Below are 20,473 nucleotides of genomic sequence, written 5' to 3'. Positions count from 1 at the left end.
GTATTCATACGCAGACAGCATCTCATGAGATTAACTGCCTTGAGGAAATGCTCTCTCCATGGAAACATTGCACAAGAAAACATGTTTTGTCTTGTGTGTGAGCTGGGGAGCATGTTTGTTAGCCCATGGCAACAAATTAAAAAGACTGTTTATATTGTCCACCTTGACAATGATTGTTACTAGGCATTTCTCTTGCTCACCTTTTAATAATGGTGACAGTAACTTCGTGCATTTAAGCAATGACAAATTCGTTCCCATGAGGTGAAAAAAACACTCAAATGGCGAATAACAAACCTTCTAGAAAACAGGAAAATACAATTTGAAACACATTTATGAAAGTGAACAGTCATATTAAATGAGAGGATATCAAAGACTATTGCTTTTTCAGACAACTTTGCTTGTGTGATTCAGTAAATGTTCATTTAGTTTATCTGAGTATCCTGGTAAAACATAGCAAGGAATTTGCCCCTAGAACTGCTGCTTTAAAAGATTTCATTTTTAAGCACAGCTAGACTCCATTTCTCTTTCTACGTGTGCTGAATTACTGCTGTGCAAGATGTATCACCATGAATTTCAGAGGATCCTTAGTTTGGAAGTGATTTTGTTGATGTACTTAAGATAGCCAAAGTACCTTTGAAATCAAGATTGTACCGGTGTAAAACTGGAACAGAATTAGACCCATTTTCTATCACTTAATATAGTCTTTAAATCCCTCCATGGAATGTGTCCACACTAGACTAAGAAGAAGCCTCTTGGCAGTACTGAATTAGCATATTGAACTGCTTCCATCCATTTGCTGGGACTGCCAAATTGAAATGATGCATGTCAAGGCAACCTTACACTGAAAAGTAAAAGATAGCCTCTTAAATGTTCCATTTATAAAGCTTTTTATTCACAGTCAAATTTAGTATCCCCTCTGAAATATATCACTTTACAAAATTGATACTTTGCCATTACAAGATTTCCACACCATATTCACTCAGCTTAGTAGTAAAAACAAGCTTTCTCTCTTTTCCCTTTGGTGCAGACGATAAAAACTGAGTTGTTCAAGGTCTGCTTCTTAGATCACCACCACTACACATTCCACAGATCTGTAATTCTGCAAGGAAGGATAAAAGTCAGCAAAAAGGCAAATTGTTAGGAGTATCAGTAAAATATTTCAGGTGCATCATATTGGAATGCAGGAAGTATTAAATTTAAAAACAAAACACAAAGTTAACATTAAGGATGATCAGACGATCCTCAAAACAAATGCATTCATGTAGACTCTGGAGCACAATGCAAGGAATATCACTCAAGCAAGTAAGCAGAAATGACAGTGTCATGTTGAAGAACACGAATACATTTTTTCCTAGCATGTTATAGTTGATTCTAAAATGATAAACTGCTTTAATTACTCATTATTCCTCTTAAATTACTGTAGCCTAATGTGTTGGTTTGTTGTTGTTTTTATCCCTGCTGAGTAAATTTTTAACGAAGAATCATATATAAATAATTTTAACAAACGCCCTACTTTAGCATCTTTACATCTCAGTTTAGGAAAAAGACAAGGTGGAGATGCAACCAATTTCAATTATTTTAAACTAGAACAGCTCTTTGGTTAGAAGTTTGCCAGACTTACTCTGTAGAAGAAGCAGAACACCTCTGCCAAGTCTCATGATTATTTCTCTGATTGTATTCTGATTTTGCGTATCACTCAAATGTTAGCTGGTGTTAGTTTTTTCCAATAGTCAATTTGCCTAAAAAAGGTATGCTGTTGTTCCCGTATACTTTACTGTCCAAAGCAGCTATACGTTACTAGCCAGCCATGTTTGATGATAGAAAAATAACATTCCATTCAAAAGCTGTTCCATTTTGATAACCAATTTGGCACATATCACATTTTAATGATGAAGATCAGAGGATGTTTTTCCTAGGTATGAGGGAGTTTTGCAGTTGCTTTCAGTAGAAGAGAACCTGTGTAAATTGAGTCAAAAGTTCAGGGAAATTTTGCCAGAAGGAACTTTGCATAGAATATCACTAACATCAATGGACCTCCACTTGTGCTTCCAGGTTTGAGAACAGTTTGCTGTTCTCAACTCCTAAAAGCCTTCCTGTCACCACCATCTGCCTTTATGATGAGACAAGGTCTCTTCTTCTGAGATTGCAGAAGGAGGTCTTCATCAGCTCCTGGCCAAAGTATGTCATGTTACATTGGTCACTCCAAAAGTAATGCCTCCTCTTTACATATGGAAATCTGTTTTTTTCTTTCCATTTGTAATGGTCTCAGCCCTGAAGATTAAAAAAAAATGGATTTTGGTGTCCCTCTGAATTCCAAAAACAATTCTCTTTTTATAGTATTCTATAGTAAATATTTTTATAGTAAATTTCCAAGATAACTTGATCCTTCTTTAGCTTTTATCATTCCAGATAACTATGTTGTGAGGAGATTTCCAATGAAACAGGAACATTAATACTTTCTGACAGGACCTTATGCTAGTATTGATTTTCAAGGCCAGGAGCAATTAGGATGACATAATAAAATATCCACTCTTGAGGATGCAGTTCTCAAATAATAAAAAGACTGGAGGAATAGAAATGAACATCAGTGATATGTTGACTTGCTAACTCACAACTAGCATTTAAAAGAGGGCAAATCAAAGTTGTAGTAAGCATCCTCATTTGTTTGCAGTCACAGTACACTATCTTAGAGAAAGATGGGTATTTTCTAGGAGCAGAACCCAGGTAATGCAGGGAGATGTCAAGCTGCTAATAGGGCTGTGGGTCAGTAACAGACACATGGTGATAATCCTCAGTTTCTAGGGCATTCATTGGAGTTACTGTCTTTGCATTAGAAAATCCACAAACCCAGGCTTTGTCATCAGAACAGCCACACAAGCCTTAAGCATTTACGAAGTTGCATTTGCTACACGTATGCGAACTTTCCTATCACAAATGTCAATTACGTGTATACTTAATTATACCAGATGGATTTCTACTTCAGTAACTCTTCGCTAATATCCTTGCGTTATTCTTGTTTAAACATTTAACAATGAAAGCTGTGTACTTTACTGGACACTGAATTATGATCTTTTTCAGAAATTAACCTTTTAAAACAAAAGCTATAATTAAAGCTTAAGAGGAAAATCATGTAATGGAAACGTCCTTCAATTCCCTTTTAATTAACAGTACTGCACATAAATAGAAGCTGATCTACCTGTTTCCTCCAGAAAAAGTATGTCAAAGTATAAGACATTATATCCTCAAAAGTCTCTGCATTAAAACACTTGTAGCTTCTGCTACTTCATACCACTTACATCCTGTTGTCTTACTAACTCATTCACAGGGCACCTGTTCTTCACATTATATTTTTTTGAGACTAGTGTTTTGAACCTTTACACATGAAAACATCTACACAAAGTTCACAGGTCAGGTTATAATTTTACAGATACAGAACAACACACTTCAAGTCTTCTACAATTTTAACCTTAATCTCAAGAAAAAGACCCACGAGTCTAACTGTGCTTTTGTTTTGCATAACTGTGACATTGGCCTGTAGAAATAAAGCATGCTCATCTTACCTTTCAGCTGACAGACGTTTTTGCACTTTTGATGTATATGCTCATGAGATGCCCCGTAGATCTGAGACAGCAAAGACAGGTAGCAGCATCAGCATCTATAGAAACAAACTCTCCTTAGCTGGATTGCTTGAACTGGAATGAAGAAATTCTTGTTTGTTCAGAGTTTATCACAAACAAAAAATCTGTAAACTCATACCAGTCACTGAAAATGTTTCCAGAGATATACAACAATTATTTGAGTTTATTAAACTTGACAGTTATTTTATTTTCAAATATTTACTTTGAGATAGTCAATGACAAGAAGATCTTCATTTTAGCACTGAAATTAATCCATGCTCTGCATATTGCATGATGCAGGACAACACTGAAGAGAATACCCATCCACTGTAAATCATTCAGCTTGCAGTACTATAATAGCAGTACTGGATTTATTTTTTTTAACCATTCAGACTTTTACTCTATTTCCCAAGACTGCAGTCTGCTTCCCAAATGACATTTTGGTGAACTAAATTGCTTATTTGTCTTTCATAATTAGCTTGCCCCTACTTTTTAAAGCAGCTTTTGGACTAATAATTGAGTTTTGCTTTGTAATGTACTGAAAAATGAATTTATTAGGTTCTCCTAAAGGAATTAACGTACTTCCTCCCCTAAACAACTAAACTTCACATTTGAGGGAAGGAGACTATTTTGCAAGGCAGAGCAGTAGTTCAGTGTACCCGAGAACAAAGATCTGAAAAAACAGCAACCAATGACCACACTCCTACCACCTCACAGCAATTTATCTCAGTCAGCAGTAAGAGATGCACACTGCAGCCAAAATTCCAATCAAGTTCCTGCACGTGCTGTTTCCTGTTTGCTGTCCCCTGCCTGCTCCTTTGTTCAGGCCCCACAGAGCACTCATTTGGGCTGTTCCTGTTGTGGTTCCCCCCCCGCACGGATTAGACACTAGAGCTTAAAGTGGAATTCAAGCTTTTTGCTTGCAGCCCTTGAACCTCAGTTTCTGCAGAGACCACAGAAGTAAGGGAATATGGCATACATGCTATTCCAGAAGCTGAAAACAGAACAGTTCAATATAGTGAATAAACCTTACAATACTCTGTGAACACAAGAACTCACTCAGTGGTGTAATGAAAAAGTAAACATGGGTTCTACATGAACACCACAAACTGGACAGAATTGTTTGAGACTGTTTTAATATTCAAGAGATGAAGTACATACAAAAACATAAGTAAAAAAAATAACTCTTAGGCATTATAATCAAAGCAATACCAGTATCTATTACCAACAAGTATTTGGCAAGTCATTATCATTTTAATAATGAAACATTATTTCTGGAGCATTACATGGCACTTACAGATATACATACAATGCTGCTTTTTTTTTTTTTTTTTTTTTTTTTTTAAACCTCAGTGCATAGTTACCTCAGAGAGGAGCATCCTGGACAAAATACAACCCTGCAAAATTTTTTAAGTATAATTTAATCAAGATGTTGCTGTACAGCACTTCCGCGAGACTCATACAGTGCAGAAAACACATTTTGATAACTCTAGGTGTCTCTGATAATATAAAGGGGAAAAAAAAATTAGTTCATCTTTCTCTTCTTTGCTTTAGCAGGAGTTTGGTCATTTTCAGGGTTTGGTTCCCAGAGTGCATTCCTTACAAATCTGGAAGCTGCTCCTTTATCAAGTTTGGATGCCTTTTTCTTGTCTGCTATTTCTTTGACTTTGTTCATGTATGTTCTTATTCTCTCCTAGAAAAAAAAAAAAAAATATATATATATATATATATATATATACACACACACACGGGGTTTTTGTGTTGGGATGGTTTCTCCCCCCCCCCCCAAACCATTCTTCCAAGTTTACCACTAGAGTAAAATCAATGAGTAGGAGCACTCCACATGGTACCTTTCTATAACACACAGAAAAATAGCATCTTCTAAATATATACCAGGCTCTTTGCAAATTTGAGCCTTCCCTTTTAGCAGATTTTCCATCACAGGTACCTACCATACTAATATTTGCATAACATCCATCACCAAAGGAACACAAAGTCCTACAAACTGACTGTGAGATAAGAGAATTGGATTTAATGTTGCTAAAAAAAAAAGAAATTAAATCCAGTTTGGCCTCAATAAAGATGGCAAAATGAATATTTAGATATGATGTATTTATAAAATTGCACTACTCACTGTCTACGAAAGAGAGGGAAGAAAAGAAGGAAGAAGAAATCAGCATAAAGCATCTTACACAAAAGTAAAAAAGTCACAGGCATTAAACGTGCAACTATGCAAGAGCTCTGTGGCCAAGATCCTGAAATGGCTCATTGCTAAGTCTCCCTTGACATATTCAAAGCAGCCTGATGAATTTCCAGCTGTACTAGAGATATTTTTTATGACCATAAACAATCAAAAAAGCCTGTTTCCACTGCCATTCTTTAAAGAGAGGAAATACTTCCTTTCTTGTCACCTTCACCTACCATAGTCATTGAGTGTCTCATGTGTTGAACAAAGCATGGCTTTGATTCAGCCTTACCTACAGATCCCCACCAGTTTAGCTATCTCATTTATGTGCATGCTCACCCTCAGCCAGTTCTATAATCAATAAAGAAAATTACTTTGAGAGCGTAAACCCTCTAAGATGGGAATCACTTTCTGTTAAGTGCCTGCTTCTCTTCACTCAGTAGAGAGGACACTTGCTGTAATTCTGTACAGCACGTAAAAGTTTGGCTCACAGATTTCACACCTAGATATTTCGCCCAACGTGGCCTTGAACTGTAGGGCCTTTAGGTGTTACTGTACTACATGCAATAAAAAACAGTACTACGTGCATGCGTGATGCACATATATCGTGCTTTACCCAATGCATGAATTGCAGGAGTAGACTAACAGGACATTTATGGATACTGATAACTAGATACATCCTGGTATTACCTAACCCACGTAACTACAGACAGCTTTTGGAATCTGAAACATCAGCTACATGACCTACAATACAGATCTGATTTTAGTTCTTCACTGACCCCTACAAGCAACTGATTTGTCAAAAAAAATTGGACAATCTTGCCATATCAAAAATGCAGCTTTAATGAAGAGTGCTTTTCAAGGTCTGAAATCACGAGACTGCAATATTTTTTTTTGGTGACTGAGATGGTTAATGAGAACAAGTGGCAAGCCTACATACATCAACATGGGAAGAAGCAGCTGACTAATATCAGAATGCTAAAAGAAATTAACTCTGATAGCTGGAATGTGAGTTTTATTAATATCATTTGAATCCTAACATACTCCCTGTACATACAGAAGGAGCAATTCTAAGAACAAAACAATCATGATGGAACAGTCTTTTTATTCCCTTTCCACATGAATAAGAACATCACAATGCTCCTGGAAGAAAGGAAAGAGAGCTGATAAGAATCTAGCCTAGAATAAGTCACTCATTCTTCAAATTTAAAACAACTGGCAACCGTGCAGTAAAATACCAGCATAAAATATCCACAGTAGAAGAGATACAATTTATTTTTAGTGTAACAAAATTAACACAATGTTCAGATGCTATATAATGTGGGAGGAACAAGAAACTGACTGAAAGTTCATGAAATATTAACCGATCCATTTTTTTAAATGTGATACAGTCTAGACTACTGAAAACTTCATAAAATTAAAAATAGAAGGATTCTTGTTATTCAACCTAGCTTTCCACATCTTTCAGTCCTATCTTCTATTGCTCCAGTTACCTAAGGATTACATTTAAGTGAAGTATATTATGATTACTTAGATTTAATGTTTTCATTTATACCAGAATTAAAAAGGGTAGCTCTAAGTTTTGAAATCTATTTTTTTTCTTTAAGCTGAATGATTTGATATTTTAAGTCAGCAGAATTTTCAAGATACCATGCCTTCTGTACTGCAGTCATGCAATCTAAATGGAATATAAAGACAAACCTAAAAGATTTATTACAGGCTGTAAATATGTCACTAATGCAGAATTACTGGACAATACACATACAACTGGTGCCAAAAAAGCTTTTAGCTTTGTTGCTGAACTGGATTCTTTACTGCTGAGAAAATGAATTAATGGAGGACTTGGAAGAAGGGGGGCTCTTTCCCGTCTTTGCTAGTAAATCAACCACACTACGCTTTCAGAGTCATACAAAAGTAAGAAAAAGGCAGCCTTAGAGATTAACATGATTCCAAGTATTCCTAAGGAAAAAAAAAATGCCATACTGGAAGTTATAAATCATCATCAGGCATGTAACATTTTTCTATTTAACAGATACAAGTGAAAAGCTGTTCTGTTCAGAATTCAATTCTCAAAAAGAGAAATGGAGAAGCAGAAAGATAAGATGACACTATTCATCTTGTTGCTTTTTCTTATTTCAGTAGGCTCTACAAATGATACTTTAAACTGCGCTGTTTGGAAGTAAAAATATGAATTTCTTAATTTAGAGAACCAGTAGGGCATACTAACAGGCAATTATGTAATATTATGTAGCATGTGTGTGCTATTATGGCAATATGCCCATTTTAGAAGTAGATATAAATATACATCTACTTCTATATGAGTTAACAGCCTTGGACAAGTAAAGTATTGAAAGCACGCAATGTAAGAATCTTACCAGTTCCTGTTTCACTGGATGTTCCTTTGGATTGATTCCCTGAGTAGCCAAGTATACTACAAGAAAAAAATGTGGTTTTGATATGGATGGCTGTGATGACTTAGTGCCCAATTAACCAGTCATATAGGAAAACTGTAATTGCCACATGAAACTATTAATCACAGTGTTTAACCACACGGTTAAGTATCTGATGCAATACTGTTATCAAATATTGCTGTTAAAAATACATATATATAGTAAATAAATATATAAAATACATAATGCAGTTAAACTTTGCCCTTTTAAGAAGGACAGAAAAGGTTGCCAAGAAAAAAAAAACAACACAAAGATTCTCAGGCATGTACAAAGCCAGCTTTTCTAACTATCAACATCATTTACCTTAAGAATAGCAACAATTTGAGTCCTTAGAGCTAATCATCAGTTTCTACCTACTTGGCTATGAAATACATTTGAAAAATAAATTTGATGTTTGCAGCTAGAAAGCATTCAAACAGTGATCATCTGCACCTTGTCCTCCTATCACATACTTACCCCAGAACATTGAATTCAATGTGTACGCTGAAACCAAATCCAGTTTTGCTTGCTCAAGAGGCTCTAACTAGAATGAAAAGAGAAAAATCATTTACACATTTTCAAGATGTGCACATATTTTAGCAATGTGACTATTTTTGAACTGTGCATTATGCATTCATAGATACATACTAAATTAGCATATTTTTACAGCACAGGTTCACTGAGACAAAGCCCGTGTTTTCCTACCACCACAGGACCATACCCTCCTCTCCAAACATTCATGTCATTTTCCCAACTTGATCTTAAATGCCACAGTACCATATGGCCAAAATAACAAAATCTCTTAGCATGGAACTCTTTGACTCTTGTTCCCGCAGTCAGGAAGAAGACCCTATTTTTTCACAAAAAAATAGTTTCAAAATAGTTTCTGCTATCACCAGAAGAAAAAAGAATGTCTCAGGATTATTGAAGCTCAGATATGAGTATGTTACAAATGAGTGATGAACATTAATATACATGTAACATAACATATAGGATTAGATTGCATTTGATGCATGCTAGAACACTTACAGCTGCCCAGCAAAGGAAGAATAAAGGTAATGCGTTGTTTTTTTCCCCTCAACTGTCAAAGTCAATTTATTGGTTTAGTCCTATAGGATTTCCAGAAACTCTGATAAGATCATTGTATAGCTCACTAGTTCTAACATGGATACTGTCAAAAGATCAGTGTTGTCAAGACTGTTTTCCTCATAACTCATTTATGTTAGAAACCCTCAGAGGATAAAAAAAACGTTCTCATGTTAGCTTTTCCTTGCCCTAAAGAAAGAAGATATGTGTAAGGTTTTAAATGTTACAAGACAGACAGACTTGTATGAGATCTTTAGGCAGTACTTTGCTGTCTTTATGTTCTGAGGGAGGAAAAAATACAACAGACACATCCACAAACTTTACAGGCTTGTGCTTACAACACAGCTAGAAGAGACAACTCAGTTTTTTGGGGCCCAGATTCTGCAAGTCAACAGGAGATCAATTCTCAATGTTGTTAATTCATCTTTACATCCTTCTATATCAACCACATTTCTGTGATGTTTGTTGTGAAAAGGCCATGGACAACTTTGAATGAGCTCTCTGCTTAGGAAGAGCACTCAGCATGCACTTTTGGGAAGGTCAAGTATAGGATAGAAGCACATTACCTAAATGATTCAGTGGTAGAATCTTCACTTTCCACCTTTGAAGAATATACATTTCATCGCTTAGTTCATAGCATCATCTGGGTATCTTACAAATGCATAAGTTTCAAATATTAGGTGTGAGAGGTAGGAAGTGTAATATTTGTTATTTCTCTGTGCAGTGGCTAGCCAAACAGACCCTGTATTATTAACAGAAAGGCTATCAAGAGGAAGATGATTTACCTTCTGGAGAAGCTCACTTCTAGAAACTGACATCATTGTCTTCAACATCTCATCTACCGAAGTAAGAGATTTTTCAAATGTTGCAAGATAATCATGAATTTCAGTGGGATATTCTTCTGCATTAATATCTTCTGCCATTCCCATCTAGAAAGAAGCAGCAAAATCAGTAACGCTCTCTGCAGATTCAAAAGACTATTTTAAAATAGGAACCACTAGCATTTATTCATTAAATGTTATAAAAAGTACCTCCTCCTGAAGAATTCCAGCAATCAGCATCAGTAGTAACACAGTTAAAGATCCTATAGCTCCAGGGATAACTCCCAACTGCTGTACAAAACAGCATGAAGGAGAATTACAAGTGATACCTATTCTTGTACCAGTCCCAAAGCAGTATTTAACTTTTATGGTCTGTGATAGAAGGAAATTATTTGCTTGCTTAAAAGTGCTCTAAATATCTAGTAAATCACGGTACATAAAGAGGTATACCAATCGCACACATACAAAAATTAGGGATATAGCTTCAGCCCATCCTAAAAACAGACATTACTTCAGCTTCAGAGTGGTTATGCAGCCCCAGTTATGTCAGGGTCAGTTATCTCTCTCAATCTTAAATTTAAGAGTTGGTCCAAGAAACGCTTCCTGTGAACTCTGCAACCAGTTCTCTGAATTCTCTGTGGGCCACTTTAATCTGGGATATAACTCAACCAGTAATGAAGCTGAGTTGATTTCGATTTCAGAATGCAAATCTTGTAGACACATCCATGCGAAGCAACTGTGAGATCAGCAAAGATGTGAATGATCCCAGAGCACTCCGGTTTTGATCCCAGCATTTGCAGTAACGGGGCATGGCTACTGCCAAGCCATCTGGTCACTGGCTTCTAATCAAGATCTTTAATTCCTCTCCAATCATAAAACACATTATCTTGGAAAGCTGATGTTACTTAAAGCTGCATCATTTTCTACAGCTTTTACTGATTGAGCAACATTTTTTTTTTTAATGTTAAGAGAAGAAATACATCGCTTTCCTGCTAGCTTGCAGGGCTGCATCAAGAACAGTGGGAGCATCTGGATCACTGCTGTCCCTTCTGCTTGGGGTCAGCGTGAGAATCTCACTCCCAGCTGCTGAGTGCAGAAGGTGGGAGCGCTAGTTGGAGAAACCACACTTTCAAAGTTTGATCTCTGAACACCAAGCCACGCAGCCAGCACAAACTGCAAGGAAACAGCAAACAGCTGTCACATAACTGCTGTTTGTTTTAGATAAAGATCTGATCTTTCCCTTTTCCAGGCAAGAACATGGTTTGCGTGAGAGAGCTTTCTTCTTAGTTATATTGTCTCCTGGAGGCCAAACAGGTGGAAGACTGATAGGAACAAAAGTGTGGCACTATTTTCCTCAGGTCTGCCTTAAACTCCAGTTTTTAGCCACATCAGTGCAATTCCAAAAACATGAAAAGCCGATTAACAAGCCCATTTCCATTGCTTTTATTTACATGGTTGAGTTATAATTCTATTCAGATGAGTTTTCATCTTGGTCGGAGATGTGTTACTATACACTGAGGGTCCCCTCCTTACCCCAGCATGTAACTGAAACCATCTAAATACCACTCAGTCAGCTGCAGCATACTCAAGCAAGAAAGCTAAGCTGAACCTACAAAACACTGCCTGCAGAAAGGCACATAGCAATATAATTATTTCTATCCTTCATGATAGCATAGTTTGCATTTCATTCTGTCCTGGCTACTTGCATTACAATCACCCTTCTTAGGCTGACTGGGAGCCCACCAGCTATCTGATAATCTTATAACACAGCACAGAAAATATTTAAAGCTACAGAAGAAACTAGATTTTGCCAGCTGTTAACACAGTTAAGCCTGGTTAGAAGATGTGTCGTGTCAGCACGCATTTACTATACTTACATATACAGGGAGAGAAGTGTTGTCCAATCCAACAATCAAAAACAGGGTTTACTGCTGCCTACAATAATTTACCTACTATGATCTTAATGTTATGAATGTGCATGAACACGCTGACAAATCCCAACTTTTCTCCCTCTTTTTTTTTCCTATGCTGGTTGCCCTGATAAAAACAAAAAACCAAACAACAGCAACAAACTCCTACAGCAGGAGCACGTTACTAATAAAAAGAATTCAAGCTATTTCACTGCAGTCGCATGGACAAGCAGTCACCAGAACGTACTTTACATTCCTCTCAGTATTCCAAGGTAACCCTAAAAAACGAGGCAGAGAAAGAATACAGATAGTATGAAAGAGACACAGCTCAAAATAAGTTTTTCTACAATTGCTGCCTCATGAACCAGACAGAGGTACATAATGTGAAGTATTTACTTGACACTTCATTAGCAAGGAAAGGAAAAAAGTGTGTCAGCCATCACTGGAACAAGGCTGCACACAGGCAGTGAAGGGTAGAGCAGTCAGCCCAAGTCTGCTCCTTGTTCCAAGGAAGGAGGGAGAATGTGTCAAACTTGTGTTTGCAGTTCAGCAGGAACCAGAGCAAGTTCCTCCTCCTGCTGTGCAGGGCCCTCTCTTTTCATTAAACTGTTGTTTCAGCATTACTAATCTCTGAGCAGGATATGTTACAGCGTTGGCACATGCCAACAATAAGGCAGCAGTCAACAGCCTACGATAGTTTTGATAGTATTAAATCAACAAGAACAAACTTATACTGCGTTAGAAAACATGCACACCGGAAACTCCACAGAACTGTTTCTGCCAAAACCAACACACACAGCACAGTCACACCTGCTGAATGACAAAGGCAAGGACTGAGACCGTATCAGCGACTCTGTAAACATGTCTAAAGGTTATACTGCCCTCAATAGTTACGTTTCAGTTATTAAAACACAAACAAGATTTCCTCAAAGTTCTGCAAGTGTTTCCCTATGTACGTTGAACGAGCAGAAATTCAGTTCCAGGAGTGGATGTTTACTACACTGATTTCTTTTGTTGGATCTGCTGACTTTCAACTGCATTTTATTGCCACAGAGATCCAACTTAAAAGTAAGAGTACTGCAAGTATTCAGATACGTGCAGATATGAAAATATTTCCTGATCAAATGTAAGGCCTTGGGAAAATTTAGGAAAATAAGGATAAGAATGTATTATCATCAGCAAGTATTAACACAGTGGTGAACATATAATCTGTGGTTGTGCAATGACAGCACTTTATAAAACCTTTGATTTTGAGAACGCAAAAGAAAGTTCAGAACCCATAAATACGAAATAAAAAAGGCCAATTTTGATTGAGGACATCGAGAGAAACAAAAAACGTGAACAAATGTGGTGTGACTTCAAGACATCAGTCTACCAGGAACAAGTTTCCCTTTTAGTCCTATGGCTCAAAAACCAAGATAAGCCTCAGCAGTCAGTTGCCTGCTGGCTCAAAAAGAGAAACCAACCAACCCCTCCTGCCCACCTGGACATCAAAACTGTCCCTCTTATTTTGAAAAACAAACTCTAATTAGGCTGTGGGTTCATAATGAGAGATTTTGCTGAAGAAGCATGTGGAAAGTAACAGAAGCTACAGGTATACACCAACATGGCAACATGAACCCTCAAAAGACAGAATTAAAATACGTTCAGTGTCACACATGTAATTTTCACCCAGAATTAAAACAGCACTTTCAGGATAAAAATGATTTATTTGAAGTAGTTTGTAACAAGTAAAAAGAAGACAAAAAAAAAAAAAAAACCTGAGCATCCAGCACTGCGTTTAATATTGCATCTCACTTAGCACTTCCTGCTAATTCTCACCTCCTTTTTAAGCACTACAAGGCCTTGTTTTCAAACTGAGCTCCAATCTTTTACTTTTTTTTCCAGATGATTTGCCTAACAAAAAAACAGATGAGATTTTCTTTGATTTCATTGATATCTATAGATTATGTATAGAAAACCAAAAGAAACCCAAACACTTTTAGTCAGGATATGTAAACTGCTTTCAGATTCAAATCAAATCCATTAGCAATGTGGGTATGACAAACCATCTCCACCAGTATCTAAAATTTGGCACCGTCCTCCCCCTTTCAAGTTCTGAATCAGAACCTGTAGTGACTGTAGGTTATACACAAGCAAGGCAGATGTCTATTCTGCTCTAACATTAATTCACTGCTGCAGCTGTACAGCAACCGAGACACATGGAACAAACAAATTTAAGGCTACTAGAGACCACAACAAAGCTTCTTAATTACAAATGTCTTAATTACAAAATCACTTTATTTTGGACAGAGATATCCATTTTATTCCATTTTTGCAAAGCTGTAAGTACCATAGGCTCTGGTCCATAGCAAAGACTGCTCAGCACTACAACTGCATAACAAGCAATTAGGTATTTGCTAGTTATCACTGTGCCCATAGAGCTGTTTCTTCAAGGCAGCTTGGGGCAGCTGGAGAATGCATCTACTAAGCACAGTTACAGTGCTTCAAACACCAACTCACAGTCTTGTTTGCAAAAGCAATTCCCTTAAAAATATCCCAACTGAAGCCACAGTAGTCACTCAGTGCACCCTTTGCACTATATTATACATAGGTAACAGCCAAGCAACTGCTTTTAATCCTGACACCAAAGCTAAGCTCCTGGCAGTATTCCATTGTGCACAGAAAAGCCCTGCAATACACCTGGCATCACCAGGTTCTTGCTGATGCTACTGAGATTTAATCTCTTCAATCCCAGAGAATCTACAAAGTTCATAGTACTCTGTCTTAAAGGAAGGGAATAATATTTTTAAGGCTCACTTGCACTTCAGCCCACAGGGATACGATCAGAAATCAAGTATCCCATCCTGGCCCTTATTCACTTCTACCCTATCCACATATCCAACTTTCAACTTGATCCCTATGATTCCCAAAACATTTTTATTCTCTGTACAGTGTCATCAGTTGTGCTGGATTCTAGAGCCGATGACAAAGTCATTTCCTCTGCCAAACAAATCCAATATACACTGGCTCTTGTTCAGCTCCAACCTGTCAGTACTCCCATCAGCAAGTACAACCATAAAACCAGCTGTCTTTGTGTATGTCCAGAACACCTCTGAGTGAGACACTTAGTTCATAAAAGCTCTCACACTATGTTAGGACAGCTCATTTCAAGACAGGGTTTCAAGTGATGTTAGATTTGAATGTGTGACTGGTCTCATACTTCCGGTTGCACTGAGTATCAAGTACTCCTACAGCAAAACACTATCCCCTAGTATAGTTTACTGAGTTGCATCCACTTTGACAATGTATCTCCGTATTTCCATGTTGTTGGGTTGTGGTTTTTTTTTTTTTTTTTTTTTTCCAGTTTGTGACTGCAGTCAATAGTTCTGTCTTACCAAATTCCCAACAAACAGAAATGAACAAGTGCCCCGTCTGCAGCTACTCAACCCTGGAGTTTCTTGCTTCTTCCAACACATGCTGCCACTCATTTCCTCCGGCCACTAGCTCTACATTCCATGAAAAACATACTTCCTTTCATTGGAGTTTCATTTTCTACATATACACTTTATGCAGTTCCTTTTTCTGCTGATTTGAACAGTGATCCCAATCTACTTTTGGCTGTTCATTACTTGACCATGTTAACAAAACAGCCTGAACTGTTTTAACCACAGCCTGTACATCCAAATTGTATCTCCTCTTTGAAAAATCAGGCTCTTCTTACTAGAGACACTGATTTCTTGATATTCCTTGAATTCCAACACCATTTTATCGAACCACCACACAATCATTGAGTTGGAAGGGACCTTTAAAGGTCATCTGGTCCATCTCTCACGCAATGAACAGGGACACCTACAGCTCAATCAGGAGCTCAGAGCTCCATCCAGTCTGCCCTTGGATGTACCTAAGGACAGGGCATCCACCCCCACGCTGGGCAAACTGTGCCAGTGCCTCACTACCTTTATTGTAAAATCTTTCTTCTTACATCCAATCTAAATGTACCTTCTTTTAATTTGAAACTATTTCTCCTTGTCCTGTCAGAACAGACCCTGCTGAAGAGTCTGTCCCCTTCCTTCTTACAACCCCCCATCAGATATTGAAAGGCTGCCCTCAGGTCTCCTCAGAACCTTCCCTTCTCCAGGCTGCACAGCCCCAACTCTCAGCCTGTCCTTGCAGAGAGGTGTGCCACCGCTGGGATCAATTCTGTGTCCATGCTTTGGATGCACTCTAACAGGTCCATGTCTCTCCCACACTTCACCTCACCTGGAGCATTCCATATCTGGACACAGTGCTCCAGGTGAGGTGTCTCAGCTCAGAGCAGAGAGGTAGGATCTCAGACTGTATTGATAGTATAGGTTGCCATGACCCAGAACTCTTAACAGGAACCCCATGTTTATGCCTACAGCACAACCTGCCTGGGTACAGCCACCCTCAGGGCACGACTTCAGCTGAAAAGCCCACACTCGCTCAACAACTGAAGTTAGGTATGCACCACCCTGCCTGTGCTCACCAACAGAACCAGTGCTGCATGCATCTCAGCCTTGGGAAGTCGTGGAGTACTCACACGTCTGGGACCGCAGAACAATGTGAACCATTTAATAGTGCTTCACAGCAGCCTGAAAGCCTCGGTGGCTCTCGGCCCACACAGGTTCCAGGTGTGTCATTTGAAATAAGCACGTGCACAAATAAGGCAGCCTATAACCCCCACCTCCTGCTCTCTGTGACGGACAAAACGCCTGACCGAGCCTGCAGGCACCAGGCCGTGAAATTCTAGCGTTTTAGAGTTACGATACTGACCTTTTTGCAAACGTCACCTCCGCATCCCCTCTGCCACAGACACACGAGGCCGGGATAACGCACTGAACGTGAGAGGCCCTCGTTCCCTAACTGCTGCTCCCAGCGGCTCCAAAAGTCCTTAAATCACACGCAGCGATGTGATGACGCTTATACCGAAGGGAGGAAGGCCTCGACTCCCCCTTCCTCAGCCCCACTACCGCAGCGTGGCCCTGCTGACGGGCCCGAGCCAGCAGCACCGCTCGCCGCACGGCGCCGTGCCGGGAGGCGTGCTGAGAGCGGAAAAGCGACGAGGGGCGGGGCCTGCCTCGGCGCGCGGTGATGACGTCACGTCGGCGCCAGTGGGCGGGAAGGGCGGATGTTACCACACGGGCTTTACCCGCTGGAGTTGCTCTGCTTGATGGGGCTGCGCGCTTCAGCGCGCTCTGAGGAAAGAATTTCTTGCTGACGTCTAGTCTAAATCTCCCCTCTTTCGGTTTAAAGCTGTTCCCCTTGTCCTGTCACCATCAGACCACGTAAAATGTCGGTCCCCCTCCCGCTGCTTTCTGTAACTGGAAGGAATTGGGGGAACGGTGCTAGGTGTTTGGGGTTCATTGCCCTGTGGCGTGCTTCTCGGGCCTGCAGCGTAATTTAAAATATCACAAAAATGAACTTCCTTCTCGTTGGCTGGTTTTCGAAGGAGTCTATTCTAATTAAATCAGTATGAACTGCAAACAAGTCTTTTTCCCTACCCCTGGCTGGAAGCATATCTGAAGATCTTCAGTCACAGTGCTGGTTTACATCTTGTCATCTCTTTTACCTCCAGGAGATTTAGATGCTGGAGGTTTTCAGTTTCAACAAAAACTGGCTGAAAAAGCAATGCAAGTCTGCAAATATTTCGGGGCAATAATAGAATCCATTTCACTGACTTCACAACCGCTTTATAAAGAACAGAGCCTCGTTATCTCATTCATTCTCCCTAGTATACAACTACAGTTATGCAAACTGTATGCAAAAGGAGATTTTGTGTATAATATTTAAAAATGCAACGGATTGAAGGGTAACAGAAACAGCAAGGCTTGAACTTCTAAATAAAACCCCACAGAACATTTGGTACACAATCAGCTCATTCTGACCTCTGTGTGCACATGTCACAGGTTGGGTACCCAGAAAGGGAAGCTGACAGACAGATTGATTTACCAAACATTAGGTAAGAAGTTTCTGCAAGAGTCATATTTCCTAAACCCCACATTTTGTTTCAGTCACAAGATGAAAGGAAAACACAACACACGCTGATCAACCAACACTGTAGAAGATTGTAACCAGGTACAGCATTAATGCAGAGCAGGCTGGACTCAACCACTTTTTCATGATCATACACTGTGGCTCTTTGTCGCCTTCTAGTGGATTACTTTTGTTATACATCTGTTAGAGGCTCCAAACTGCTGCAGATTTGTGATTCTATTCAGTTCACTGGTGTGAACTTAGTATAGTCAGTTCTCGAATATCTTGATGCAGTTCACTAAAAAGACTGCCAGGTATGTAAGAATTGTTTTCTGCTAAAATGGCTGTCTCACTTGTTTGTTTTTCTGAGAATGAGGACTTAAGGATTTGCATTTATCACAGCCAAAGTCTGATTTGAGATGCAGCGTATGTAATTGAGTTGTTTTATGTTGGTGCCACTGTGAAAGTGGATTATGATGTATGAATATCTATAAAAAAAACGTATCCAAGAAAAGCTATACTGCCATCCAGAACTTAATGGAAGCCATTTCATTTGAGAGGGCTATGAATGATTATTGATTTTTCTCTGTAATTCCCAAAACAACAGAAAACAATCCTAAATACTTTTGCCAAAATAGTCAAAGTGACAGGCATCTTCAATGTAATTAGACCTTTATTATGATTTATCTCACTCACTATACATACACTACATATTGATTCCTGCAGAGAAGGCAGGGATGCCAAATCCCATAGCCTTGACCTCACTGGAACCATTATGCTTACATGAGAGCAGAAAAATTTCTGTTCCAGGGTCACTTCCAATATTCTTATCAGGACTATTAATACTTAAGATGGGTATATTTGCAGTGTTTAAGATGAGCATTAATGTTTTATCAGTTTATTGTTAAAAGTCTTGACATTTTAGAATATTAAACTGCCTCAACTTTTCACCTCAGAGGGATTGACCCACAGATTTTCTTTAAAAGAAAGCTTCTTGTTACCTCTTTTACTCTCTCTAACGTCTGTGGAGTCCTCAGTTGTATTTCTGTGGCTTGAACAACACAATTTACTAGCTGCTCTTCCCTGGGACATTATTTTAAAGCAAAATACATCTCACTAAAATTATGAAGAAATTAAATTTTCCAGATTATTTGCATTTTGATAAAAATATCAAGAGGAGATGTCTAAGCACTTAAGCCTGTGTCGTGCTAAGCACCACAGCCTGAAGTACAGACCAGCTGTGGCAATTCAAAGTCCCAGGAAATAATGCTACTGAAAAAGCCTTCTAACATAATAAATCACTTTTATTCTGGCAAACCACATCTTAAACCTCTAGAGATTCACTAGCTGTGCTGAAAATGCTAAAGTAATTCAGACTTAAATCAGATTTAATTCTGTAAGATTACAGCTATTCTATTTTGAAACTAAGTTGAGAAGTGTTGTGGTACCTCTGGTCAGCCCATAGGTTGGGTTTGATTAAGTGTGCTTGTCTGAGACAGTACAATAACACATTTTAATCTATTTCAAAAAATGAGTTAGTCTGCACCTGGGTACCTGACCTGCAAACCATTTCACAATTGAATTACCTGGCTGTAACGCTATGAAAAGCACAGCAATGACAGCAGAGCAGCAAGGTCCCAGGCTGCAGCAAGAGAGGATTTGTTCAAGTGCAACACTCACTAGTGCAGAAATAAAGGAAAAAAGCTTTGGAAAAATGCTTCCTCCCTTCAGAAGGTCTCAAGTATCTCTAGCAAAATATTCTTGCTTCCACTGCCATCCCTTAAATGAGAATGGAAAGGTTCCACTCCCATCTAGCCATTCAGATGCTTTGCATGCACCTGACCTCCCTTTGGTTGGCCCTGCCTTCCCATCAGGTGCTCCATCAGTGGTTCAGGCTGTGACTCAGCATTTCTGCTACACTGGCCTACTGTGTTTAAAGTCAGTTTATGGACAAAGTCATTAAAAAGCAGAATATTGAAAGATACCTTGTAAAATCCCAGGCTGGGACATGCAGACCAGCTTAAGAGACACTAGTATATGGAGTACACTTGTGTCTGAAGGCCTTAGCCACATTAAGGAATATCTAGGCCAGGCATTTCATGATTTTTAGGTCTCTTTCTTTGTTATATAATCTAATTAATTCATGCAATCTGTTCTGTAGGCAGATCAGTAAATTACCAGAAGAGGGCGTAGCAGGAGTAAGGTGAAGCATGGACATCTGTCTGCTCATCTGACTGCCCACCTGCACTTGCCACTGAGTGCAAGAGGGGTGAGTACCTGATGTCTCCCTTGGCTCATCGGAAGACAGGCACTTGCTAAATGGTAACACAGGCAGCTCAACAGCATGTTCACGGTAATTTACTCTGCCTGTATTCTACAAAGATCAGATACATGCAAGGAATAGGGAAACAGGGCAGGAAGAAAGAATTTACAGTGATTTATTACAAGG

At 38.9% G+C, this 20,473-nt stretch overlaps 1 protein-coding gene across 3 annotated transcripts; it reads right to left on the bottom strand.

The window, feature by feature from the left end:
* Positions 1-441: 441 nt before the first annotated feature.
* C1D (C1D nuclear receptor corepressor) lies at positions 442-17,147 on the bottom strand. 3 transcript variants are annotated; one of them, XR_016463844.1, is made up of 7 exons: positions 16,825-17,147; positions 10,349-10,429; positions 10,103-10,246; positions 8,709-8,775; positions 8,178-8,233; positions 3,561-5,310; positions 442-1,099 (listed from the first exon to the last, which is right to left on the bottom strand). XR_016463844.1 is itself a non-coding variant. In XM_031603292.2 (6 exons), the coding sequence occupies exons 2-6, from the start codon at positions 10,376-10,378 to the stop codon at positions 5,143-5,145; spliced, it is 465 nt and encodes a 154-aa protein (XP_031459152.2). In that variant the 5' UTR covers positions 10,379-10,429; positions 16,825-17,147; the 3' UTR covers positions 2,403-5,142. The 3 variants fall into 3 exon arrangements, 1 of the variants encoding a protein (XP_031459152.2); XR_016463845.1 differs by lacking the exon at positions 10,349-10,429 and having other exon boundaries at positions 456-1,099; positions 16,825-17,144; XM_031603292.2 differs by lacking the exon at positions 442-1,099 and having other exon boundaries at positions 2,403-5,310.
* Positions 17,148-20,473: the final 3,326 nt, after the last annotated feature.

This window comes from Phasianus colchicus, chromosome 2, assembly GCF_987193195.1.
Source record: "Phasianus colchicus chromosome 2, bPhaCol1.hap1.1, whole genome shotgun sequence".
Taxonomy (NCBI): Eukaryota; Metazoa; Chordata; class Aves; order Galliformes; family Phasianidae; genus Phasianus; species Phasianus colchicus.
This window is presented reverse-complemented; position numbering and strand designations above follow the sequence as displayed.